At 52.6% G+C, this 27,144-nt stretch overlaps 1 protein-coding gene across 1 annotated transcript; it reads left to right on the plus strand.

The window, feature by feature from the left end:
- The first annotated feature begins 1,178 nt into the window (after window positions 1-1,178).
- On the plus strand, window positions 1,179-20,588 carry Peds1 (plasmanylethanolamine desaturase 1). Its single transcript, XM_051185883.1, has 6 exons — window positions 1,179-1,392; window positions 8,636-8,755; window positions 16,822-16,913; window positions 17,804-17,948; window positions 18,878-19,090; window positions 19,612-20,588. The coding sequence occupies exons 1-6, from the start codon at window positions 1,269-1,271 to the stop codon at window positions 19,731-19,733; spliced, it is 816 nt and encodes a 271-aa protein (XP_051041840.1). The 5' UTR covers window positions 1,179-1,268; the 3' UTR covers window positions 19,734-20,588.
- The last annotated feature ends 6,556 nt before the right edge of the window (window positions 20,589-27,144 follow it).

Raw genomic sequence — 27,144 nt, forward strand, 5'->3', positions numbered from 1 at the left:
AATGCAAGGTGCCAGGCCACCAGCTTCATCGGAACCAGCAGCAACTTGAGCTGCAGCCTGTCCCAGACATCCACAAGTGGCTCTTCCTTTGAGGGAGGAGGCATATGAAGGAGACAAGGAACAAGCTGGAAACTGACTGGGGACAGAGACCACACAAGGAGCACGGGGTAGGGTGGAGTGGGGGAATAGACTGAGGAGGCTTAAGTCTTAGAGAGGAAAAAGACGGAGGCTTGGAAAGATCCTTCATATCTTTTTCTTTTTGTATTTTGTTTGTTTTTCGAGACAGGGTTTCTCTGTGCAGCTTTGGAGCCTGTCCTGGAACTCGCTCTGTAGACCTGGCTGGCCTCGAACTCACAGAAATCTGCCTGCCCCTGCCTCCCAGTGCAATGCCTGGCAATCCTTCCGATCCAAGTACCCTCCTCGGGTCCCAGGCACTTCAGTGCTTCAGTCCCCAGGGGCAGCCGCTGTTTATCATCCTCAACACAAACCTGCAGGTCTCTTAACTCCGATGTGCTAAAGACAGGACATTCTGCTGAGCGTAATTCATTCAATCCCTGTTTTAGTGTCTAACATCTGCCAGCTGTTGGCCCAGGCAGAGCCCTCAAGGGCTCCTTCATGATAGGAAGACGTTACCCATGACAAGCGCTGACAAGCGTGAGGGTGATGTCACAGTGACCAGAGGAGGAGGCACCCCAGCAGGTGGTCATGAGGGGCTTCTCAGAAGGCAGTATCACTCACTAGTTATGCTCTGCGACTGGGTCTTGCAATGTAGCCCCCCAGGCTGACCTCGAACGCGAGACCATCCTGGGTAGTGAAATGAAACCTAGTGCGTGCAGCTGGTGTGCTGCCCTGCCAAGTAGCTTCCCGGCGAATGCGCGTCCTGCGGCTGCCGTGCACTCAGTAGGCGCTTCGCGGCGGGCGCAAAAGTCTAGTCGCGGACCATTGCACGGGCACGTACTCTCCGGCTCGGGAACCGCACGGGAGCCCGCGGGGCGCACCGGGAACGCGCACACCCACCCTCCCTCTTGCGCCCAGCTGCGTCCAGCTGCGACCCCGCCCCCCGGAGCCGCGGTTGGCTGCGGCCCGGAGGTCTGCGATTGGACGGGCACGGCGCGGGCCCCGATTGGCTGTGACGCGCGGTCCCGCCGAGGCCCCGCCCCGGCCGCCGCGCCCAGCGCCGGCCGGTCATTGGGCGGCGTGATCTCGCCGCGGTTCCGCGGCCGCCGCCGCCGCAGGCAGAGCGCAGCAGGCGGGCCGGGCGACGGGCCATGGCGGGCGCCGAGGACTCGCCGGACCGGCAGCCGGAGCTGGATGAGGACGAGACGGCGGAGAGCCGACGCTGGGGCGCACAGCATGCCGGTGCCCGTGAGCTAGCGGCGCTATACTCACCAGGTAGGACAGGCGGAGGGCCTGCGGACTGATGGGTGCTCGGCGCGGGGCCCGCCCAGACCGAACCCCAGGCGGTCGGAATGCCCGGACCCCAGCCCATCGGATCCGAATTCCAGCCCATTCGAAGCCTCGGGTTCGAACCCAAACCCATCCAGAGCCCACGGATCACTTCATCCTACTCGAACCTCACCCTGACCTGAACCCCAACCCATCCGACCGCCCCCCCACCATTCGCTCCGAACTCCAGCCCATCCGAATTCCCGACATCCGAACTCCACCCAGATACGAACTCCAGCCCATTTGGACGCCCTTGGATCCGAACCCTGCCCCCATCCCAACCCCAGCTTCCACCTTCAAAGCGGAACTCCAGGGCTTCCAACTTGCAAAGGTCATCCCCAGGTTTAGGGACCCTACCCAGACCCCTTCTTTACCCAGAACCATAAGTCATTGGGGCTGCAGAGACACCCCTAGATCGAGGAACAGCCTCATTACACCTGCATACCCAGAGTCCTAGCCACAGGGCACTTTGGATAGCTTAGGAACCCCACCCTGGCCTGGCCTGTGTCCCAGGGACCCTCCCCAAGGCTTCCAGTTCTCAGGTAGCCAAGCCTCATACAGCGTATCAACCATAGCCCCCCCCCCCCCGACGTTGGGACTCTGTGTTTTTTAGCTAGGGGACTATTTGTCCTCCAGCTGCAGGGTATGCCAGGACCTCTTCCCCCAAGCCCTGTCATGGTCCCTGCTTCAGTAGCTGCAGTGAATGAATTTATCCCACCCCACCCCCGACTCCCAATGGGACCGGCAGCCCTCACCTCTTCCTGGGAGATTCTTCTGGACATCTACTCAGACCATATTGAGTCCCTGTCTGCCTCTGTCCTCTCCCCCATCCACACAGGGGCCTCTCAGGACTTTGTGGGATACCCCTATTTCCCAGCCCTTATCACAGCCCAGAGCCCCTTGCCTTGGCTCTACCCAGACAAGCTCTGGCTCCAGCTCCCAGGAGCCTCAGGAATTTCACCGTCTGGCTGGGTGTCCCCAGAGATTGAGGAAATGCCTGTGTACTCCAGAGTCAGATGACAGCCTGAGGCCCCTCTGCCAGGGTGTCTGCATGAGTTGGCGATGTCCGACATTCAGCCCTCTCTGCTCTGCCTGAGCAGCCACAGGACACAGTCCTGACCTGGGTGGGGCTGAGGTCACTACTCCCGTGGCTTCCTGCCCTGGCTGGCATGGGTTTGGTACTTTTTCAGCTATAAATGGCATGTGACGTGGGGCTATTTGCTTTTCCTCTGTGGGTCCCCTAGGTCCCTAAGGGTTCTCCCAGCCTTGGGTTTCCAGTCTGTATGGTTTTCTAGCTTTTCTTGGATGTTCGGTCTGTTCCGGTGGGTGCTTGGCCCACATCCAAAGAGCCAGCCTCTGGACCTGCTCTCCTTGAGGGAGTCTGGTGGCATTCATATTGGTTAGCTGCATGGCCTGGGCCAAGCTTCTTCATTCCCCAGCCTTGGTATCCTTCCTTCTCCCACAGGCTCAGGTGAAATTTCTCTCCTTCCTGTGTCACTACGATCACCCACTTTAATGCCACCCACTGGTCTTGTGTACAATAGGCGGTCCCTGCAATTCACCTGGCCCTCTGCCCTTCTCTGAGCTCGGAGCCTCTGGCCTAGGACCTTAAGAATGGAGAGTGGAGATTAGGGCGGGGCTGTCCCCACAGCCTACTTTCTACTGGCCCCAGCTGTTTCCTCTTAAGTCTCCCTGGAGGCCACCTCTCACCCTCCTTTCGAGATTCTGTATCAGTCCCTGGCTACTGTTCTTAGACAAATGGCTAAACAGAGGCCCTGGGGGCCCCAAACCCTCAGTCAAGGCTTTCTCCCCTGACCTATAGAGAGGAGAAGACTGGTCAAACTGGTTCCTCCAAGTTCCTCTTAGTAGGTCTCCCTCTGTCTCTGTCCACTGAGCCCAGTGGCCTTAGAGAGGTACCTTGACCCCTCTGGACCTAACCATAAAATGAGAGAAGAGACTTGATAAATATTGAGCGTCTATTGATATATTCCCGGTTCTCAGCCCTGAAAGCATGCAGCAGGCAAGACCTGATATGATTGGAGACAGGCATCGCGCCCCCACCTGAGGGAAATAGGGCTTCGCGTGCCAAGAAGCAAGCAGCAGGGAAAATGTGTTGTTTTTAAGACTTCTTTATTATATATGCAGTGTTCTGCCTGCACGTATCCCTGCAGGCCAGAAGAGGGCACCAGATCTCATTACAGATGGTTGTGAGCCACCACATGGTTGCTGGGAATTGAACCCGAGACCTCTGAGCCATCTCTCCAGCCCCAGCAGAGGATGTTAAGGAGAGGGGTGGCATGTGGAAAGCCAGTATCCGGCTTCCTTGAAACTTGAAGGCAGGAGGGAAGGGACCTTGAGAGTGTGTGAGGTTCAGAGAAGAAGTACAAGGCCCTGAGGTGGGGGTGTGCCTGGCACAGCCGAGGAGCACGAGGAACCTGTGGGCTGGGACAGAATGAGAAGTCCCTGGCTCCCGGGACTCGGTTCTCAAGATTCCTGGGGCCGAAGGTGGTTTGTTGTCGTCATCTGGATGGCATTTAGTCAAGACTGGCTTGTGCAGGCCCTCCCCACATGCTCTCGTGTCTTGAACGCCATTTCTGTTTGCAGTTAGGCTGCTGCCACTGTAATACGAAGACTGGCAAGGGTACGCTATGCATCTTTGACATCTGGGGACCCTTGGCACCCCAGGACCACCTGTTCCATGTCTGTGCAGAGGTCCCAGGACAGAGATGAAGTAGGAGTATTTCCTGTTTGTTTCCTGGCTTTCACCTTGGCTCTAGAAGTTAGCCAGAAGTTCCAGGACAGCCACAGAGCCTGTTTGTGGTGTTGGTGGCAAACACCTGGCCTAGCCAGGACAATGGTGATGCACACCTTTAATCCCGGCACTCGGAAGCAGAGGCAGTCAGATCTCTGTGAGTTTGAGGCCAGCCTGGGCTACAGAGTGAGTTCCAGGACAGGCTCCAAAGCAATACAGAGGAACTCTATCTCAAAGAAAAAAAGAAAACAAAAAAGCCACCCAGCCTTGTGTGTGCCTGAGCAATGTGACCAGGTGAACAGGATAGAAGGGTAATCCAGCATGAGGCAGCAGTGACCACAGTGCCTTGAGGGCTCAGGCATTGGGCTTAACTCTGTGAGGTGTTACAACCATTCAAGGACTTGTGCAGTGCTCCACTCCAGGTTTAGAGCCAGAATCCAAAAGTTGAGAGGAGCCTAGTGAGCTTGGTGGGTCTCCCTCCTACCTACTTGGCCCAGATGGCAGCTCTTGGAGGTGCGGGCTGCCACCTGCCGTGTGTGCCATTTCACAGGTGCCCCAGCTGGAAAGATGACAGAGCCCAAACGAAGGGTGCTGGATCCAACTGTCCACCAGCTTGGACAGCTTAGAGTGGCCAGGCCTGTAGGCCTGAAGTTGGACCCAGCATCATTCCGAAACGGGCCTGCCTGAAGCCATAGCACCAGGGTGTGGGGCCACAGCGATGCCGTTGGCCAGCCCTGGTTCCACGGCATTGGAATAATTCTATCCACACTTGGTCTGGCCTCTTCCTGGTCTTTCTCCCTCCCTGTCTTATCTTTGTGTGTTCCTGGTTTCTGCTTTCTCTGCCCCCTTTGTCTGCTTTCTATGGTACGCAAGATCTCCTACTGGCCAGAAGCCAGGAGTGCAGGTTATTTGGGGCAGGGAGAGGCAGGGGTACTAAGCTTGCCCTGTGAGGTAGGTGGGCCTCTCTCCTCTCCCAGGTTCCATCCCCACCTCATGTAGGCATCCAGGCCAGTGGGTCCAGATTATCTGCTCTTACCACTCTAGGCCAGGAACAGGCTTTCAGATGGGGGTGGGGACACCTGAGGCCTGCCAGGTCGATGGCCTAGGCCATGACTTTAGACAGTTATTTGGTCTCCCTGGCATTGGGAGTGCTGTCCTGGCTCTCACAGGGGTGGTGTGTGAGATACCGGCACACCTTAACATGTTAGCATGCTTTTTTTAGATCAGAACTGAGGTCCCTCTGCAGCCAGACCCAGGCCCACAGTGAGATAAATTTAAAGGGAAATACTCAGATTTCAGGGCCGTTCAGCCCAAGAAGGTGGGACAGTCCAGACCTAACGAGTTTCCAGGCAAGGACCCACATCCAACTTTGTACCTCAGTTTCCTTGGCTGGGTCTCACTTAGGGTTCCAAAACTCCTGACCATAGAGGCTAGCCAGACAGCCCTGAAAGCAGCTGGGGGACCTGGAACCCATGACCTGGAGTGACAGCCCTGTGTTCTCAGGGCTAACAAGAATTAGGATGTATGTGGTTTTAAGTTTAGATCACACTTCTAAAAAAACAAGACGAAGCCTGCCCAGAGGATCCTGTTTGCAGCCATTTTCATCGTTATCATTCCTATCAGTGGGCACCAGCCATTGTCGTCATTGTCGTCATTGTTTTAGTCTAATCCTTGGCCGTGACACTGCCCATCTTTTCAATCCCTGCAGTTAACCAAGCAGGTTGGCAGGGAGAGAATCACCTGTCCCTTGTCTCCTCCTGTATCCCTGGGCTTCCCCCACCCCTGGGCTTCCTGCTTCTCAGCCCTGGGCCCTACCCACAAGCAGGAACCGGAAGAGACAGGCAGGCCGTGACTCTAAGTGGGGCTCAGAAACAGCACAGTTGAGAGGGACTAGAAGCCCCAGGCCTGTCTGTTCCTGTGACCTCTGGGGGGTTTTGCTCTTCCTTGGCCTTGGTGTCCTCTTCTGTACATGGGCAAGGGGCATGTGAACCTTGAGGTCCCCTTCCCCCAGTGTCACCCTTTTCTGGGGAGAGCTGCTTTACTCTGGCTTCAGCAATTGGGAAGAGCTGGCTGCTGCGTGGACACAGATGGAGCCTAATCTTTGCATATCGCTTATCCTTGGACTTGAAGGAAATGTGATCTGTGGTTTGGGATTAGACTTTGCTCATTCCACAAGCATTTATTGAGCACCAACTGAGTGCAGGGGCCTTGGTGAGGGAGCTTGATGTAGCTCAAGTCACATTCAGGTCGGGCTGCAGTCCTGAGGGTTGTGGGGGAAGGAGGTGACGGGATCACAGAGTAGGAGGAAGCAAGGTAGAGCTTTCTAGATTGGTCTGCAGGGGCAGAGGGGGAGGGGCAGCAGGCCTGACTTGGGCCTTCATTAACCCCGTACAGGAGCCTTCATCAGGACTGCAGTGTGGTAGAGAATGTCGTAAGAACTGGGTATCAGGAGCAAGGCGGGGGTGGATAAAAGACCACAGCATCCCTCTAGCTGGCAGGCTGAGTTGCCTTGGGCTGCCTCCGTGCCTGCTCTGACCTTCCATCTTTTTGTCTGCGCTTCTGCTTCTGAGCAGGTTCTCGGCACCCAGTAATTGCTGTGTTGATGCTAAGCACTGACGACAATCATATTATCAGCATAAGGGCCTCCAGCCTCTGGGACCAGCTGCCTGGGAAATGGACATAAGACTTGCCACTCACTCTCACATGCTGGTTTTGGTTTGTTTGTTTGTTTGTTTTTGTTTTGTTTTGTTTTGTTTTTCTTTCTTTTTTTTAGTTTTTTGTGACAGGGTTTCTCTGTGTAGCTCTGGCTGTCCTGGCCTTGAACTCACAGAGATCCGCCTGCTCTGCTTCCCCAGTGCTGGGATGAAAAGCCACCACTGCTTGGCTTTTTCTCTTTTCTTGTTTTCTTTTTCTTTTTCAATTTAAAAATTAGTTGTCAAAAGAAAATAACTCAGTACTACACGGAAAGGCGATCTCAGGTAGTCTAGAGGCTTTCTTTACCTTTTTTCTTACATTTATTTAGTTAGTGTGTATGAGCACACATGCCACAGTGTGTGTTGTAAAAGTCAGAGGACACCTTGGGGAAGTTGGTTCTCCCCTGTCATTATGTGGGTCCCAGGGATTGAACTGAGGTTGTCAGGCTTGGCTGCAAGCACCTTTACTCATCTCAACCATATTGCTGGCTCTTTATGTCTGTGTGATGCCAAACATAATCCCAGGGCCTCAAACATCGTAGTGTTTGGCTCCTGAGTGATGCTTCCATCCTTTGTGTTTTCTTCTCTTTTAAAAACTTCTACAAGGGGCTGGAGAGATGGCTCAGAGGCTAACAGCACTGGCTGTTCTTCCAGAGGTCCTGAGTTCAATTCCCAGCAACCATAGAATAAATAAATAAAAGCAAACAAACAAAAAACCCCTTTTACACATACTTCCTTCTTTATTGTGTGTGTAATGGTCAGAGGACATTTTTCAGGAGTCATTTCTCCTACGGTGTGTGTCCCGGGGACTGATCTTAGGTGATCGATCATTCTTGGTGGCAAGCTGTTTCTGGCTGAGCCATCTCACCAGCCTCTCTCTCCTCTTAAATATTTATTTATTATGTATACAGTATTAATGTCTGTTATATATGTTTGCACACCAGAAGAGGGCACAAGATCTCATTACAGATGGATGCTGGGAATTGAACTCAGGACCTCTGGAAGAGCAGCCAGTACTCTTAACCTCTGAGCCATCTCTCCAGCCCCCAGCCTCTCCTCTTAATTGGTTCTGCAACAGCACATTGCTCTCAACACCTCCATACGACCTGGGCAACACAGAGAGGCCATGAGTGGACGGTTCTGGCTCATCCCCAAGCCATGGATGCGTGGGTGATGTCCAGAGTTTTGACATCTCCACCAGAGCCACAAGGAATGATAAGCTTGTTTGAACTTTCAAGTCTATACACTGTGACTGGATTTAGAGTGCAATGCTCACACCTTGGGTCTGGTGTCTTCTCAGTCACCTGCTGCTAACTCTTGGGTGTGTGGGCGATGTCATGCTCCTGCCTGGCTGCAGGCATCCAGGTGCCAATCTTGGAACCCTGGGGCCTAATGTCCCCAACACCTATTCTCTGACCCAACACCATATTCCTCTTTGACCCTGAGGCTGATGGCCTGTGTTGTATTCGTGAAGGCTGGGCAGGCTCCGGGAATCTCTGGGGTGAGGGATCAGATGCTAGCCATGGCCTCTGGCTTCAGATAGTCACTGACCCGGAAACAGATGGTACCAGGAAACTTCATTTAAAACACAAGGAGTCCCCAGAAAGCCTGGTCCTATCTATAAAAAATTGGCACTTGCAGGCCCAGCCTCAGGGTGAAATGGGTGGATGGGAGTGCTTGGGACAGTTCACTGGACACTGCTGAGGATCAGCCTGTGCCTCACTCGGTCCTGCTCTCCCCACAGGCAAGCGCTTCCAGGAGTGGTGTTCCGTAATCGTGTGCTTCAGTCTCATTGCCCACAACTTGGTCCACCTCCTGCTGCTGGCCTGCTGGGAGCACATGCCCCTCGTCATCCTGGGTGTTGGTGAGTTGCCTTTGTGCAAGTGAGCATGTGTGTGAGCACTGAGTGCTCAGGGCGGTCTTACATCAAGAACAAGCTATGGGAGCCCCACCTGCTCAGCTCAGCATTCAACCGCAGCCCCATGATTGACACCCCAGTTCCTGTCTGCTGTACTCCACCCTCGGGCATACTTCCAGAATCCAGCCGCCCCCTGCCCCCTCATACACACACACACACACACACACCCGGTCCTCTTCTCCCACTGCCCTGTGCCGTGTACTGACACGGTGGCCTTTCCGTTTGACAGTCCCAGCCTCAGTGTTCCCTACTATCCACACTGGCCACACACTCTCAGAACCCATCCTCATCCTCTCCCCCACTACCTCAGGGCCTGTACAAGCTGTTCTCTGTGCCTGGAGCCCTTCTCAGGACACCACACTGGTTTGGTTTGGTTTGGTTTTCAAGACAGGGTTTCTGTAACAGTCCTGACTGGCCTGGAACTCACTGAGATCCACCTGCCTCTGCCTCTCAAGTGCTGGGATTAAAGGTGTGTGCCATCACTGCGCAGATGACACCACACATTTGATCCCCAAGATCTACTGAGAGGCCACATGCTTCGGCCCTCTGTGAGATGGCCCCTCCAAAAGAGCCCTGAATGAGTGTGGTAGTGCAGGCTGATGGAGATGTTGTTCTGTATATGTGTCTCTTATTGGTTGATGAATAATACTGATTGGCCAGACAGGAAGATAGGCAGGGCTAAGAGATGAGAATTCTGGGAGGTGTAGACAGAGGCAGAGTCGTCATGTGAGCCTGGGAAGAGAGGGCTTGAATCGAGTCAGGCCTTCTCCAGTAAGATAAGACCACATGGAAATACATAGATTAATAGAAATGGGTTAATAATTAAGATAGAACTAGCCAAATAAGAAGCCCTAGTCATCGGCCAACAATTTCATAATTAATGTAGCGTCCGTGTGTTCCTTTGGGGCTGATGCAGCTTGGGAACAAGGCGGGAATTTGGTAACAGCAGGCCTTTAATCTCCTTACATGGGAGGCTGAGGAAGACCTCTGAATCCAGGCCAGCCAAGGTTACATAGTGAGACCCTATCTCAAACAAATTGACATTTCCGTTTCATCTACTGCTGCATCCCCAACCTCAGACACAAGGGCTGGTACATTGCAGGTGTCCAGAATTCAGTGAGTGAGCATGGAACAGGGCACTGTGTGCTTGGAAGTCCTGGCTGTTCCCCCTGGCCAGGCATAGGGGCTGAGACTCATCCTCTTGATGAGAAACTGGAGGCTCAGAGGAGGGACCTGCAAAGTGCTGTGATGTCCTTTTGCTGAAGTATGCATGGCTGTCATATCAGCTGCATTCCTTGTCTTCGTGTCCCCCCTGCCCAGCCTTGTGCCCTCTGGCTCAGGTGTGTATTCTCTTCCTTTGCTGAGCTCTGAGGCTGGCCAGGAGGCCATGGCACCTTTGGTCTTATCTGGCCCTCCCTGTGGTTTTGCTTCTACAATCTCATTATAAGCATTCGGTCTGCCTGAGCCAATAATAGTGTACATGCCTGCTAATCAAGCCATCTCAGTTCAGGACAAAGCCAGTACAGGGGAGAAGTTAGCCTGCTCTGTGCTGGGCAGCCCAGGCCCCACCTGCAGGAGCCCCCTAGCCCCTCACAGGAGCCCTTGCCCCACAGTTGGGTGGCTCCTACCACCTTGGCTGGACTGGCTGCAGCAGGTGTCATGACCAGGGAGGCTGTGGCGCTCTGGCCTCCTGGGACTGCAGGAGAGCCAGAAGAATTCAGCTTCCCTGAGAGGGCTGGTGACTGGGAAGAGGTGGGGTGGGAGGCAGCATTGCCTGCTAAACCGCCGACCAAGACTTCACAGCCAGTGTGGCCGGCTCTCCCATTGCACCGGCTTCTGGCCTGATAAGGGCGAGTAATCCCCTGATAGTGGTGTTTGCACAACTCTTAATCGATTTAAATAGCCGCCCTGATTTGTCTGTTAACACGTGTGTGGCCACCGAGGGCACTGTGCCAGCATGTTCCTGTCTCCTCAGCGGTTCCCAACGCCTCAGGCAGCCCCGGAAATCAGAACTCAAACCGAAAGGCTTCCGGTTGGTTGGTAAAGCTGGGCTTGTGTGATGCAATGCCCGAGAGCTGATTGAGATAAGGCTGCTACAGCCTGAGGGAAAGAGAAGCAAGAGGAGGCTTGTGTCAGAGCTAGTGATCGTGTGCAAGGGTCCTGAGGCTGGTGACAAAGAGACCTCGGGAGCCATGGTCTGGAGAGTGGGCTTGTCTTGAGTGCTGTGGGGAGACGATTTCTGATGGTGAGGGAGTCCTAAACTCACAGGAGCCGTGCAGTTGAGCTACATGCACAGCCAGGCTGCTGTGGGGTGAGTGCTGGGGTCAGATTGATTCCAGGTTCAGCTCAAGGCATGAGCAGGTGGCAGAGGAGAAACGAGAGTAGCCTAGGGGAGACCGTGGCTTGAGAGCAGAAACAGCTGTAGGATAGAGCTCAGGGAATTCAGAGAACTGAGAGGGTAGCAGGGCCCGGAGTCTGCAGGACACCAGCCTCATGCTGCAGTGAAGGGACCTGGCTCTGAAGGCCACTGGTGACTGTGACAAGGACAGTGTGTGCTGACTGGAGAGCAAACCACTCATTCCCCTGGGGGCTGCAGCATGCTCACTGAGGATGCAGTGGGTCCTTGAGGGAGGGCACGGATCAGCACTTAGGTCAGGAGGTCGCGGTGCTGGGCTTTCTGGATTTAACTGAGCCTTGATGATATAGACGCTCAGGGTCTGTCTACCTCGTCAGTCAGCCTCACCTTTACCCAGCGTTCATGCTGCCGCTGGACAGAGCCATTGTCCCCTTGCCAGGTTCTGCAGAGAAGGGTGGTGGCCAGGCTGAAGCTGCTCCCCAGTGAACCAGCTGCCAGCCACCACCAAGGCTGAAACAAAGAGACTTCTGTATGCCTGTTCGTCTCCCTGCCCCCTATTAAAGGCGCTTCGTGGGCCTGGAAAGTGTACCCTAGAAACAGCTAGCAGGCCCCAGAAGTTGAGAGCCATTTCCTCATGGTGGGAAGGGATATACTCTCTCGCAGATTATTCAGACACCAGTCCAGAGCATATTGCCATGAGTCCTAGCTCCCAGCCATCCGACAGAAAGGAAGGCTCACACAGGGACGGAAGGCTCAGGCATCTGCCACCAGGGAGGTCGTGCCAGAGCCCAGCACCCTGCACCCTCCCACTTGTTTGGCTAGCTTCTGTGTGACTCCCATTTCCCAGACCTGGACGTGAGGCTGAGTGTGGGCCCCTCCACAGGTGACACTGGACAGTCCTTCCCTGGCTGCTTCAGCCTCCAGCACCCTCTGGCAGATCGGGTGTGATAGGGTCTATCTCTGGACATGAAGGGACATGACAGTGTTTTAGTCGATGGTTCTCTTTGTTTATGAGACAGGGTCATGGAGCCCATGATCTCCCTGCTTCCCCTTCAGAGCTCTGGGGTTATTCAATGACTGCTTCTATGGTATTGGGATCAAACGAAGGAGACTCCAGGGCTGCGAGCATGTGAGATAAATATGCTGCCAGCTCAGCTACAGCCCAGCAGTCTTTTTTAGGCCAATTTAGATCGACAGGATGGAAGGAAGCACGCTTTTAAGCCCTGTACTCATTCATGCCAGCCGCTGCCCAGTGGGTCTGCTTTGTGCCCATACGCTACCCATGATCACATGCCTTCAGTTTCTTAGTCCGTGTCCCTTTCCTATCCATCTGAGACTACCACAGTCTGCTTACCACTGGTCTATGGTAGTTTCTCAGCATAAATCAGCCTGGCTTTGAATTCACAGGCTGGACTTGAACTCCTGGTTCCTCCGGCCTCAGCGTCCCGAGTGCTGGGGTTCCAGAGGATGACCGCTACACCTGGCCTCTCTCTCGCTTTGCTTTTGAGCGGTGCTAGGGATGGAACATCCGGCCTTCACAAGCGGTCTGCCTTCCTCTGACTCCATTTCAGCCCTCTTGGCTGATGTGACTCGGGGTGTGAGGTAGCTAGCATAGCTCTCGTGGGTCATTTTGGCACCAGCAGAAACAGGTCTGTAAGGCCACTTTGCGCTGCTCCAGGGAACACCTAGGTTACCTCTCCCGTGCGTGTTACACGCATCCCCCTTTTTGGGAGGCAGCCTCACAGCCCAAACAGAAGTGCAAGTGAGACTCCAACAGTGCATTTTCCCTTGACAGCGCTGGTTATACGGGAGATTCCCGAAGGCCACCGTGTCCTGACTTTCTAATGCTGTTCCACTGTGTGTGCCCTGATCACAGAGGATTGATTAACTGCCGAGAACACTTAAGGGGAAGGAACTCAACCACAGGAACCTGGCCTTGGCCCGCAGGGATTAGTGGAGGTGAAACATGGAAGTCTGTGGTGTGCTCTGGGTTAAAATCAAAAGTATCAACCACAAAAAAGAAAGACTAAAGGGGGGGGGTCATTTTTGATATATCATGCTTTTAATGCCTGCACTTGGGAGGCAGAGGCAGGAGGATCTGTGTTCGAGGCCAGCTTGGTTTACATAGCAAGTTCCAGGCTAGCCAAGTGGTGAGACCCTGTCTCAAAAAAAGAAAGAAGGGCTGGAGAAATGGCTCAGAAGTTAAGAGTACCGGCTGCTCTTCCTAGGATCTTGTTGAGTTCAATTCCCAGCAATCACATGATGGCTCACAACCATCTATAGTGAGATCCGGTGCCCCCTTCTGACGTGCAGGTGCACATACAGGCAGAACACGGTATATATTATAATAAATAAAATCTTAAATTTTTTTTAAAAGTGTCAGTGTGGAAGTTGGATAGATGGCTCAGTGGATAAAGTACTTGCTATGCAAGTGTGAAGATCAGAGTTCAAACCCCAGCACCCCTATACAAAAAATCCAAGTGGGGGTACCAGCCTGTCTGTCATGGAAACGGGATCCTCAGGGCAAGCTGGCTTGCTTGACTAGCCAAATCTGCAAGCTTTGTGTTTAGCTAGAGATCCAGCCGCAGTAAGTAAAGAGCCATATTGGGCTCCCAGCATGAGTGCCTGTCTGGGTGTGGTTGCACAGCCATCATCCAGTAAGGCCAGCCAGGGCTACATGAGCCTCTGCCTGAAAGACAGTGTCTCTGCCATCTTCAGCTAAAGGAGTGAGGGAGTCTGGGACTGCACAGGCTTCTCCATGAATGAGCAATGCAGCTATAGTCCGGCGATAGTCCAATGGAGGGCTCTGCGTTCCACTCAGCAGCAAAAAGGGAAATGGTCAATGCACATGGCACATAAATGACTCCAGATGAGCTACCCCAGTGAAGCAAGCGAAACCCAAAATACTTGCAAACAAGGTATTGCGGGAATAGCATATCCCCCCCCACCCCCCTCCCACCCACCCCCCACCCCCGTGTGCTGACACATTGCCTGTGGCTGCCCTGTGGTGTTGACAGGGTTGAGCCATAGCAACAAAGACTGTGGTCACGGAACCTGACAGACGGCCTCGGTGTCTAGCCCTGTATAGAAAATTTGCCGGCCCCTTAGACTCCACATGGAACAGAGGCCATGTGGTGACTTTGTATGGTCAGAGGTGCAGCCTTGTGTGAGGAGGCCTTGAGCCACACAGGCCTTCACTGCAGTGTGTGTGGGTTGGTGCAGTTATAACCACATGTGAGTGAGCCACGACTGAGGAGGGAAAACGTTGCATCCTCACCCTCATCCAACATCCAGCACAAGAAGCCTGCACCCTGGCTCCCTACCGTGCCACACCCACAAAGCACCCAGTGTTCTCCACGACTGTTTGTCATGAAGGCAATCTTTCATCCTAATGACACTGGGACAGGCTTCTGGAGAGACGACACAGTTGCTCTACAGAGTAAGGATGCTGAACCCAAAGGAGGCACGGTTAGAGGTGGGTGCCCCTACAGCCGCATGGTTAGAGGTGCCCCCCCAACCTTCTGTTGCTCAGATACAGAGTATCTACACCATCGGTGGTGGTTTCAATAAAAATGATCCCCATAGGGAGTGGCTCTATTAGGAGGTGTGTCACTAGGGGGCTGGTTTTGATGTCCTAAACGCTCAAGCCACACCCAGTGTGGCAGTCTCTTCCTGTTGCCTGTGGATCTAGATGCAGAGCTCTCAGCTACGTCTCCAGCACCAAATACGCTTGCACACCACCGTGCTCCCTTCCACGATGATAATGGACTAAACCTCTGAACTCCAAGCCAGCCCCAGTTAAAGATTTTCCTTTCTATGAAGTGCCATGGCCACGGTGTCTTTTCATCTCGATAGAAAGCCTTCACTAAGATGGAAGTTGGTGCCAGGGCCTCGGGTATTGCTGTGATGGGCCAGACCATGTTTTTGTTTGGAGGAATGTGGACTTTGGGACTTTAGATTAGAAAAGTAATGGGATGCCTAAAGGAAGGACAGTGGTGCTGAGGGTGATTTCAACTATGACAACCTGGCTTAAGAGGTTTTAGAGGAGAGCAATATTTGTATGTGGCCTAGAAACCATTCTTGGGATATTTTAGTGAAGAATGTGGCTGCTTTTTGCCAGTATTGTTTGCCTGAGGCTAAAATCGACAGAGGAAATCTCAAAACAGCCTAGCACAGACTCTGTCGTGTGGTTATTAGTGGTAACTCTAAGGGGCATGCTGAACAAGGAAAAATACAAAATGTGGGGTTCGAGAAGAAAGGGGCATCAGGACAGGGACTAAATCCTGTGTTCAGAGAGAGAAACAGATTAGAGAAAAGCCGATGTTAGGCGGGGTAAAGGGAGTGGTGACCCAAGCTAAGGCTCTCCCAGCTGAGCTTCCACTTGAGAAAAGGAATTTAAAAAAAAGCTTGGGGCTGGTGTCGTGGCGCGGGCCTTTTATTCCAGTGCTCTGGTGGCAGAGGCAGGTTGATCTCTGTGTCGAGGCCACTCTGGCCTAAAGGATGAGTTCCAGGACAAAAACTTGGGGAGGGAAGGTGGGCGTGGAGGGACGGGATGAGAGGTGGGTGGAAGCAGGCAGAGATGATGTCCCAGTTAGTGTGGGTCTCGGGGAGGAGACGGGGAGGGCCCCTAAGCTTTGGAGGACCGAGAGCTGCTACACTGCATCTTAGGAAAGGAGAATATTCCAGGCAGAGAGAACAGTTAGGGCAGAGGCTCCGCCGATGCTAAGAAACTGCAGGGAGTGAGGAGACACTGCTGGTCACTTAGCCTCAGTTTCCCTGTGTGTACATGGATCATGCTGTGCCAAATTTGGATCTCAAGGCAGGTTAAAAGCTGTACCACTTGCTGTGTGTTTGGCCTGGGCCCATTGCTTCCCCTCCAGCCTGCAGCTCCCTTCTGTCCAAGGGAGGGAAGGAATTCACTGAGACCCACACACAGAGGGATTAGCCAGGCCCACACAAAGAGAGGGCCTTGTCCTGCTGTGATAGTGCTTGACAAAGCAGTCGCCATTGCCTTATCTCCCCCACTCCCACCTTACAAGAGGAAGCTGGGACACAGAGATGTTAAGCAACTTGTACAATGTCACACAGCTCATGAGCGATGGAGGCGGGATTTAACCCAGATTTAAGGTCTGTAGTGACTGTCGTTGGCCTTGCCGGGCTAATTCTGAGCAGACAAAGGAAAATCCCACAGGGTCCAGTCCATTACTGGTAAAAGCTAGGTGGCGTAGGTGGGACGGAGGCTGTTTGCCGGCGAGGTGTTACTTTTGTTTGTTGTAGCCCAGGATAGCCTAAAACTCTGGATCCCCGTGCCTCAGCCTCCTGAGTGCTGGGATTCTGGGCAACTCAGCTTCCTGACACCAAGGCTGTGAAGTTTATGCAGCCTCACCACAGCTGTGTGGGTGGTGGGCTGTGGGTGGAGAGAAGGATCCTCTACTACAGAAATGCAGCTGCTCTGAGCATGCCCAGTGTGTTCTCTCTAGGCTCTGTGCAGGCTGTGCTGAGGCCCTCTGTCCCCTGGGAAGGGGTGATGCTTCTTCCCTCCTGTATGAATGAATGAGGAAGCACACAAGGGAGTTCAGGACCGGCCTCTGGTGGGAGGGTCCGGGATGTCTCCGCATGCACGTCCCTGCCCTGGCTCATACTCTTATGCCCACAGTTGCAGGGGCTCTCGTCGCTGACTTCCTGTCTGGCTTGGTACACTGGGGTGCCGATACGTGGGGCTCTGTGGATCTGCCCATTGTGGGAAAGGTGCGTATGCCAGGCCGTGTGCCTTTTTCTCTCAGAGCCCTCACGTACCTGGTCCAGTGTTCTGTGCTCTCTTAGACTGGCCTGAGGGTCCCTGTGATTGGTGGCAGCACAGATGTCAGATGAGCTAGTCAGAGAGTGTCAGGGAGTCTGCCCTGAACCAGGCTGGACTGGCTTATTGTCCTGTATTCAGATTTTAAGCTGTTAATTAGGCTATCTGGGCTATGGCAGAAAATTGAATCCCAGCTGGTTTCATCAGACAAGGTTTCTGACTCATGTCAGTGCTGAATTAAAGCCCCGTGGAGCCAGAGAAACCACCTTTTCCGATTGGTGTCTCTGTTTCTGGCTTCTGCTTTCTCCTGCTGAACCCATCCATGCCTCCACTCCTGGCTGCCTAGAGAATTCTCCACGCCCCCCCCCAGTGGCAGCCAAACTTCCAGAACCTGATGCCATTGGTCCAGCTGGCATCACACTGCCCACCCTGCAAGCCAATCACTGCCAGGGAGATGGATGCACTCTGGTTAGCCATTCCTGGGTCTGTGCTCACTCAAGGCAAGCTCCACTTGGCATCATGAACTGAGAGACAGAAGGCTGCTTCCAGAAGCAGCGCAGGTAGACAGGGTCCCCCTTTGTTGATGTGGGCCTCTTCACCTGCTTCAGGGTGCACGTTGTCTCCAAGGCCCTCATGGTATGGGTGGGGAGACTGAGGCCCAGAAGGATTGGGGAAGGTGTTTGAAGCCCTTTTGCACCTCAGCCTGCCAGACCTCAGTGCAGGCAGGGTCTGTGTCAGTGACAAGCTATAGGAGCAGAGCCCAGCGGTGTGTGTGGGGTCTTCAGGGTCCCAGCTGCCTTTGACTGACTAGGAGACTACACCTATACCCTCTCCACCCCAGGCCTTCATCAGGCCATTCCGGGAGCACCACATCGACCCTACAGCCATCACGAGGCATGACTTCATTGAGACCAATGGTGACAACTGCCTGGTGACGCTTCTGCCACTGCTGAACATGGCCTACAAGTTCCGAACCCAGAGTCCAGGTAAGATCTGCAGCTGGGGTTCCTCAAAGGGAGCATCAGAGACAGAGGCTCCTGGGAGCCTCAGGGTATGTATGTGTGGGTCACTTGCCGTCATTCACAACTTCTCAGAGCACTCTCTAGTAATGTAGTTCCCAGGCTCCTCCTTCCCACCTCCTCCATGGAGCTGCTCATTTGATGCATTCCCTGTGAATCACTGCTAGCCCATCCCTTGTTCTGTGGTATTAAAGGAAAGTGCACTGTGAGGCCTGGTAGCTGAGAGCTAGCCAGCCACACCCAAACCCGCGTTCAATCCCGCCCTGAAATAAAAAGACAAAGTACAGACTAGAAGCCAAGGCCAAACGGTGCCCCTTTCTGAAGGAATTCCACCGCTGGGCATCGCTGGTGGCACCGCCCTTTGAGAGGAACAGAGGGTCTGCCCACAGGTGGGCTGTGCTGCTGGACCCCACTCCTGCTAACAGACTCCCAGCAGCCCCTTCTCCAGACCCACCTCCTACTTCCCCGTGTCCGTGAGCCCCAAGCTGCAAGTGAAGGCCTTTGGCTTTGCTTCTTTCCAGGCTGAATTTTGTAGAGTCGTTGATGCTCTAGAAGCCCACAGGGTCCAACAGAGATGAAATCCCTGCCCCAGACCCTGCCCTGTGTCCCCCTGGCCCTGTAGATGTCTTTCCTCAAGAGACACTCCCTTGAATACACAGGTATCCCCAGGTCCTACCTACTTCAGGAAACCTGACCCAGAGCCCTGCTCCATGCTCATACAACCCACAAGTGTCAGCAGAAATCAGAGCCCACACTCTTAGCCAACCCGTGGGCTGCTTCCACATCTGAAAACTTCACATTGAAGGCGGAGGGGCGCCTGGGTACCACCTGCTGTAGGAGTTGGCTGACTGGTGGCGCAGCTGCATAGGTCCCATGCCCCTGCCGTTCCCCTGCAGAGACCCTGGAGCAGCTGTACCCCTGGGAATGCTTCGTCTTCTGCCTGACCATCTTTGGCACCTTCACCAACCAGATCCACAAGTGGTCACACACGTATTTGGGGCTGCCCTACTGGGTCACCGTCCTTCAGGACTGGCACGTGATCCTACCACGGAAACATCATCGCATCCACCACGTGGCACCCCACGAGACATACTTCTGTATCACCACAGGTGCGTGGTGCCATCCCTGGGGGGAGGTGCATGTAGCCTTGGCCTACCCAGTGTCCTCAGAGTGCACATATATTGAGCACCTGCTGTGTCCCAGGCACTCCTCCGGGTGCTGAGGACAGAGCCCCTTCCCCACTTGAAGCTGCTGTGACTCCAGTCACTCGGCCAGCCAGCAGACTTAGGGTCTGGCAGCAATGAACAAACAAAGTGCCATTGTGATTGACAGGTGGAGTGGCTCACTCCTTTAGTCCCAGCACAGAGGAGGGGAATCTGATTTTGAGGCTATTCTGATCTACATAGGGAGTTCCAGGACCCCCCAGGGCTACACAGAGAAACCCTGTCTGAGGTTGGGGGCGGGGGTTGAGGAGAAGAGAAATTAAAAAAAAAAAAAAAAAACAGTGCCAAGTACACACACACACATACACACACACACACACCCATCTTTTGCAGCCTGTCTCCTGAGGACCCCACCCCAGGCAGGCTGGCTTTCTCCTCCCTTGACTCCCTGGCTATGTCTTCTGCAGGCTGGCTCAACTACCCCCTAGAGGTGATAGGCTTCTGGCGTCGCTTAGAGGACCTCATCCAGGGCCTGACGGGCGAGAAGCCTCGGGCAGACGACATGAAGTGGGCCCAGAAGGTCAAGTAGCCTGTCCAGCTGCCTGGTCGCCAGCCCTCCCCAGCCTGAGCTGAAGCCATCTGCCAAATTCTGGCCTCTTTGAGCTGCCCCTCCAGTGAAGAGGAGTCCCCTGGGCTGGGCCCGGGTACCCCAGCCCACCCCCAGTGACACAGAATACTTGAGCCGCCAAGTTTCATTTCCTCTTTTCTTTCCTTGGGCCTTCCTGGCCATTGAGCTGCTCCAAGGCCAAGCCTGACTGCAGAAGGGGACCCCGGTCCTGCCCCACCCTGCACGCCTGCACCCCGCGCCCCCACCCCCGCCGCCATGGTCCTCCCTGGTGTTGGGGGGGGTCACTGACTCACTTGGTCTGACCCCAGTGATCCAGAGAGCCTCCAGGACATTTAAATGTCCCTGCACAATGGTCCTCCCTCAGCCCAGCAAACTGACCCCAGAGGCCTAGGTGGGCAGACCACCCTGGCTACCACCCAAGGGAGACAGATCTGGGCAATGGTCAGTGGGCAGCGGACAGGGAGAGGCCAGAATGCCCTATCCACATAGGGATCCTCCCCCTCCCCCTGCCAACCAGTTCTTCTCTCCACATGTCCAGCCACATCTGAGGTCTCTATGAAGACATCTTCACGGGGCACAGCTCTTGTGAAGGGCTTGGTCATTTGGGGAGGAGACACTCCCTTCTGGCTACTGTGTCAGAGGAAGAAGGAAGATTAGGGCTTTTTTATTTTTATTTTGTTTTTTTTTTTTAAAGGTGCTTGCTTGTCAATGTAAATAATAGAAAGCCTTAATACCTTTCTGTAACATGGAGTAATATTTTAATGTCATGTTTTGGATGTATATAATATATTTATAACAAAGGAAGAATCTCCTTAACCCTGGCTGCCTGGTGATGTTTCCAGATGGCTGCAGAGAGGGGGTTAGCTCTGGCCTCAGGGAGGGGCCTTTATCCCTGACACAGTGACATTTTGTTTTGTGTGTATGTGTGCCTGGTGCCCACAGAGACAACAAGAAGGCATTGGATTCCTGAAGCTGGAGTTACTGATGCTTGTGAAACATTTGTGGGTGTGGGAACTGAGTCAGGCCCTCCTCACACTCCTAACCACGGGGGGCCTCACTCCAGCCCTGAACTTTTGTTTTTCCTGAGGTAATGTGTTGTATGCTCAAGGTGACCTCAGACTTCTTATGCAACCAAGGTGGCCTTGAATTCCTGATCCCCCCCTACCCTCACCTCACAAGTGCTGGGGTTACAGGTGTGTGCCACCATTCACAAGGCAGTGTGACCGTTCACCAAGGTCATGCTCATGCTGTCTAGCCCATCCCAGAACTCCTTTAGGGGTCATTACCACCTGAGTATGTCTTAACTCTGGCCTGGATGCAGACCAACAAGGACTGAGCCATTTCCGTGGGAGCTGACCTCCTGGAAAAAGACAATAAATGCTAAGGAACACAGTGTACTTTCTTTTTTATTATTTTACTCATTTATTTATTTAAAGCAGGGTTTCTCTGTGTGACAGCTTTGGCTGTCCGGAACTCTCTTTGTAGACCAAGCTGACCTCAAACTCACAGATCCTCCTGCCTCTGCCTCCCAAGTGCTGGGATTAAAGGCATGTGCCACCACCACCCAGCTTTATTATTTTATTTTTAATTTTTATTTATTTTTTTAAATTTATTTTTGAGAGGCAGGGTCTCACTATGCAGACCTGGCTGTTCTGGAACTTGCTATATGAACCAGGCTGGCACTCAACAGAGATTCGCCCATCTCCGCTTCCTAAGTGCTGGCATCGAAGGCGTGCACCAGCATTCCCTGCACACAATGACATTTTTGTGTGGTTGTCTGAAAAGCAGCTAGCTGAAGCTGCCTAGGAAAAGCACAGTGGGGGCTGCTGGGGTAGGAGGCCTCTGAAGGGGACTATGTGAGCATGGAGCTGGAGGAGGGAGAGAAGTGGCCTGGGTTGAACAGAAAAGGACTCTGGAGCAGCAAGTACAGAAGAGATGCTAAAGCTGTCACACAGCCTCATGCCATCCAGTGGACATTTAAACAGTTTATCCTTTAAACAAGAGCTTCCAAGTCACCAGAATTCAGTAGTGAAATTACATTACAGTGTCGTAGTTGGTCTTTCTTTGGACCACAGTTCCCAAATAATGACACAGAAACTTATTATGAATGCTTGGCCTTAGCTTAGGCCTGTTCCCAACTATTATAATTTAAATTGCTGGGCATTGGTGGTGCACGCCTTTGATCCCAGCACTTGGGAGACAGAGGCAGGTGGATCTCTGTGAGTTCAAGGTCATCCTGGTCTACAGAGCTAGTTCCAGGACAGCCTCCAAAGCTACAGAGAAACCCTGTCTAGAAAAACAAAAAACAAAACAAAAATTAACCTGTTTATATTAAGCTACTTTCTGCCTGGTGGATCATCACCTCTCCTCCATACTGTACAACTGACCTCCTCACTGACTTAATCCCACATGCCTCAGATTCTTCCCAGAGCCCCCCGCCCCATCCAGAAGTCCTGCCTGTCCTCTCCTGCCTAACTATTGACCATTTAGCGCTATTAAAAATGATCAGAAGGCGCCTTAGGTAGAGACACATATTCACAGAGTACAAAAAGATCATCCCACAGCATTGTGTGTGTAGTCAGGCTGTTCTGTGGCACCAGGCATGGTGTTCCAAGCCCATAATTCCAAAATTTGGGAGGCGGAGGCAGGAAGATTCAAGATCATGTTTGGCTACATGGCAAGTTTGACACCAGCCTGTCCTATATAAGAACGTGTCTTTAAAAAGATACCCCTAGGAAGCCTGGCAGTGGTGGTCACACCTTTAATCCCAGCACTTGGGAGTTTGAGGCCAGCCTGGTCTGCAGAGCAAGTTCCAGGACAACCAGGGCTGTTGCACAGAAACTCTGTCTTGAAAAAAAGAACACCATCCTAGGATAATTTCTACAATATTAACAAAGGATAAAAAGGGGGCCTGTTGAGGATACAAAATAACAGTATTCTGAAAAACATTTCAAGTATGAGTATATGTACATGTGTGAAGGTGCACCTGTAGGCCAGCCAGAAGAGGGCGCTAAGTGTCCTCTGTAGTATGCCTGACTCTGGCTGGGTATTCTTGGCTGGGCTCTATGTATCCCAGTAGGCCTCAACAATCCTCTTGGGTCTTACCCACCTCACCTCTGGGACTTGCATGGGACACCCAGCTTGTTAAAGGGTGAGTGGTTTTTAACAGCTGAGGGGGCCAGCTGTTGTCAAATGTGACCCATCTCTCCATGTCCCAGAAGTTTGCCCACCAATGGCCACTGCATCCACAGGAAGAGGTGTCAGTGAGTGAGTGAAAGTAAATGAGGCCAAGCCTGGTGGCATGCGCCTGAGTAGCTATTCTAGAGGCCAAAGCACAGGGGTTTGGGTTTTGCACATAAGGAGTTCAAGGCTGGCCTGGTAATTTATCAAGTGTCCCAAAAGTAAAAAGTGGCTGAAATAAGCTCGGTAGAAATAGCACGAACCTAGGTGGAAGAAGTGTGGGCTTAAGTGGTTTGTGCTGCCATCTGGTGGCAGAGCAGGGTTTGTGACGTACAGGGCAAGCATGACAGGAAGGTAGGCGACTTCTGGGCCCACCTCTTTTGAGGAGATCTTGGTATGTGTTTCTTCCCACCTGTGACTCCTACCACCTTAGATGAAGCCCAGGTTTCCCAGGCCTCCCTCAGGATGATGAAGACCATGAGTTGAAGGATAGGAAGGCTAGCAAAGTCAACTAACAGCAGACAAGGGACATCCAGCCCACCTGGTTTCCCGAGGCTCAAGAGCATTCTTTAAATGACAGCAGGCGAGGAGGGGATATATTTCACAACACAGTGTTCACATGTCATTGGCCATTGTAGAGTGCAGCTGTTGCTCATTCCTGCCTTCCATTCCTACACCCTCCCAGCTTCAAGTGGGTGCGAGCAGCAGAGACCAGACAGCCTCCAGTGCCTATGCCTTTTCAGAAGGCTTTGAACCCTCACACAGCCTCAGATTTGAGTTCACAAGTGAGCAAATCTCTACCTTCCCTTTTCTCACAGATCATGTTTTAGAGAATATTCTGTTTGCTGGTCAGAAAGGTTTTTTGCTTCTGTTGAGAGCTGTGTGATATTCCACTTATCTTGGGGATTGGTTTGATGGCTTGAAGTTAAAAGCACTGGTTGCACTGCCTGAGGACCTGGCTTTGAGTCTCAGCACCAGATGATGGCTCACAGTCATCTGTAATCCAGTCCTGGGGAATCTGACGCCCTCTGCCAGCACTAATCCTGTGTCTTCTTCTGGCCTCCACAACACTGTGCACCCGGTGCATAGGCATACATGTAAGCATATGTAAACATATAAATAAGTAAGCATATATGTTAACATATAAAATAAAGTGTGTGGAGGGGTGTGGTTGGAGAATGAACCAATCTTGTTTTTGAGACAGTCTCCAGGCTGGCCTCAAATTCATATCAATCCTTATTCGTCTGCCTCCCAAGTGCTGGGATTACAGGATGTTTCATCACACAGGCAGGCTGTTTTTGTAGTTCTGTGTGTATGTGAGGAGGGTACTCCTGTGTGTGTGCATGTGTGTACAGGGCACTTGTGTGTGTGTGTGTTTGCGTGTGTACCTGTGTGTGCATGTGTATGTGTACAGGGTACTGTGTATGCATGTGTGTGTGTGTGTGTACCTGTGTGTGTACAGGGTACTGTGTGTGTGTGTGTGTGTACCTGTGTGTGCATGTGTATATGTACAGGGTACTGTGTGTGCATGTGTGTGTGTGTACCTGTGTGTGTATGTGTGTGTACAGGGTACTTTGTGTGTGTGTGTGTGTGTTGTTCTCAAATGCACACAGATGTCAATATTAGGTATCTTCTTCCTCCCTATCTGAATTTTGTTTTTCCAGTCAGGGTTCCTCTAGGCTTGGCTGTCCTGGAACTCACTCTGTAGACCAGGCTGTCATGGAACTCACAGAGATCCCCCTGCCTCTGCCTCCCAAGTGCTGGGATTAAAGCCATGCACCACCACTGCCCACCATAGCCATCACATTACTTTTTGAGACAGGAGCTCTCACTGAACACATAGAACTGATGAACCAACAAGCCACAGGGATGCCCCTCTCTGTCCCCCAGCGCTGGAATCACAGGTATGCTGGCTTTGTATGTGAGTGCCAGGGCTCATTCTCACACAGGGCTCCTTGTGCTTGTACACGGCAAGCACTTTCTGGACTGAACCATCTCCCCAGATCCCACCTCCATTCTTCAGAACCAACTGTCCTGGGATGAGATCCTTTTCAAGCCCAGGGACTATAAACTCACTCAGTACAGCAAAGGACCTTGGCTTTGCTCCTGAGTGCTGTGGACATATGGGTCAATTCCCAGGAAAGGACATGCAGAATCAGTTCCCAGGGAAAAGGTCAAGGGTGTTTGCGCTTTCCATTTTAATTGCTCTCAGCCAAAAAGTCCTCCTCCCAGGCTATGCTGCCTGTTTCAATGCCCCACGCTCCTGCCAGCTCAAGGTGTTATCAGATGTTCGGTTCTCTGCCCATCTGATAGGTGCTTGAATTTGCATTTCCCCTACTGTATTACTGGTATGTCCTGGTCCTAAGAGATGTCCTGGTTTCCCAGATGCTCCCATGTAGAATATGCATTTTAGAGTCCCAGAAATAGATGCTCAGTCTCTGGATTTATGAAGTGTTCAGATTCCATGTGACTGCTTCTGTTTTCCTGGAAGACAGTAGTGCTGTGGTAGTGGCTAATTCTTTTGAAGGCGTGAGGGTGAGGTCTTGAGAAAGTCTTACTTTGTAGCTACTTACATAGCCCAGGCTAGACTGGAATTCCCTGTGTAGATCAGGTTAGCCTCAGATTCACTGTGACCCTCTTGCTTCAGCCTCCTGAATGTTGTGGTTACAGATGTGAATTACCACATCCCGTGTAATAGCCAACTTGATCATATCCTGCAAACATGATTGTCATATGCCTCCGTGATTGTCAACTCAGTCATATCCTGCAAACATAATTGTCATATGCCTCCGTGATTGTCAACTCAGTCATATCCCGGAAACACATGGGATGTTAGTAAAGTGCACCTCTGGTGTGTCTGTGAGAACATTTCTAGGGATGGCTAGCTAAGGGGTGGCACCCCGAATACAGCAGCACCCCTCCCCCCATGGGCTGCAGCCTGAGTGGAGCAGAAGAGGGAAAGGGAGAAAGCTGGCCCTGAGACCAGGACACTGAGTTTGGGGTTTGTTGGGCATGAGCCGTGCATTCTGCCATGAATTCAAGAGCAGCTTGGGCTTCGGGGGGGGGGGGGGGGGAAGGAGAAGAAAAGAGAGAGAGAGAGAGAGGCCAGCTTGGCTGTGTAGCAAGGAGAGAGGCCGAAGGGGAGGGACGAGGAATGGGGAGAGGGGGAGAGGGAGGAGGGGCTTGGGGTTCGAGTCACAGCTCTGCTTCGTACATACGTACATCCGTACATACTTGCGAATCAAGTCTCAGTCACCTCGTGATGACTTGAGGGAGTTGGTCCTCTCTGTTCCACCACAGCTTCGAGGGTAGAACTCAGATCCGTTTGTCAGGCAAAGGCTATCACCTGCTGAGCCACCTTGCCAGCCCAGGTGTGGGCCAGGCTGGCCTCACACTTGTGATCTCTTTGACCCTGTCTTTTCAGCATGCCCTACTGGAAAATGAGACCACAACCAGCCCACTTTCTTTCCACAATGTAATGTCTGCAAGGGCGGTCTCCCATTCTGCACCTCAGACGCCTGACTTTCTTTTTTCTTCTTTCTTTTCTCGCTCTTTTGTATTTTATTTATTTCCTTTTTATACTATGTTTTAGGTTATGGGCATTCTGCCTACACGTCAGACCATGGTCATGTCCAGTGTCCACAGAGACTTTAAGAGGGCATCGGATCCCCTGGAACCAGAATCACCATATGGGTGCTGGGAAGTAAACCAGGGTCCCCTGGAAAAGCAGCCAGTGCTCTTAACCACCAGGCCATCTCTCCATCCATCCATCCTTCCTTCCTCCCTCTCTCCCCCTGTCTCTATTTCACACTCACATGCACTAAAATTGAATCTTGGGCCTAATGCATATGAGGGAAACACTCTACAGCACCCCACAACCACAGCTCTAGACCCTCTGACATTCCTTGTCCTGTGACCACAAAAATAGCACATACAAAATTCAGACAGAACAATGTGCACTAAGGAACCACAGGCTGGGCCTCAGGGCGTGGCCCTGCAGTAGAATATTGAGCTGGGGCTCAATCCCAGCACCAGGAAATAACTAGGAAAAACCCAAAATGCTCATCAGTGGAGATGTAGATGAACGATTACATGACCCACCCCATCCCACCCTCCCCCACTCCTGCAGGGCTGTGTAGTAATGACATCACTTATTAAAATGTCTTCCAGACTGCAGACAGCCCCCAGGGAG

Source organism: Phodopus roborovskii, unplaced genomic scaffold, assembly GCF_943737965.1.
Source record: "Phodopus roborovskii unplaced genomic scaffold, PHOROB, whole genome shotgun sequence".
Taxonomy (NCBI): Eukaryota; Metazoa; Chordata; class Mammalia; order Rodentia; family Cricetidae; genus Phodopus; species Phodopus roborovskii.

What these genes read in the sequence shown, in the direction of transcription:
- Peds1 (XM_051185883.1), top strand. Translation starts at nt 1,269, where the DNA reads ATGGCGGGCGCCGAGGACTCGCCGGACCGGCAGCCGGAGCTGGATGAG. An exon ending in CCTCGTCATCCTGGGTGTTG is followed by an intron (nt 8,756 to 16,821) that starts GTGAGTTGCCTT and finishes TTATGCCCACAG; the next exon opens with TTGCAGGGGCTCTCGTCGCT. An exon ending in ATCTGCCCATTGTGGGAAAG is followed by an intron (nt 16,914 to 17,803) that starts GTGCGTATGCCA and finishes TCTCCACCCCAG; the next exon opens with GCCTTCATCAGGCCATTCCG.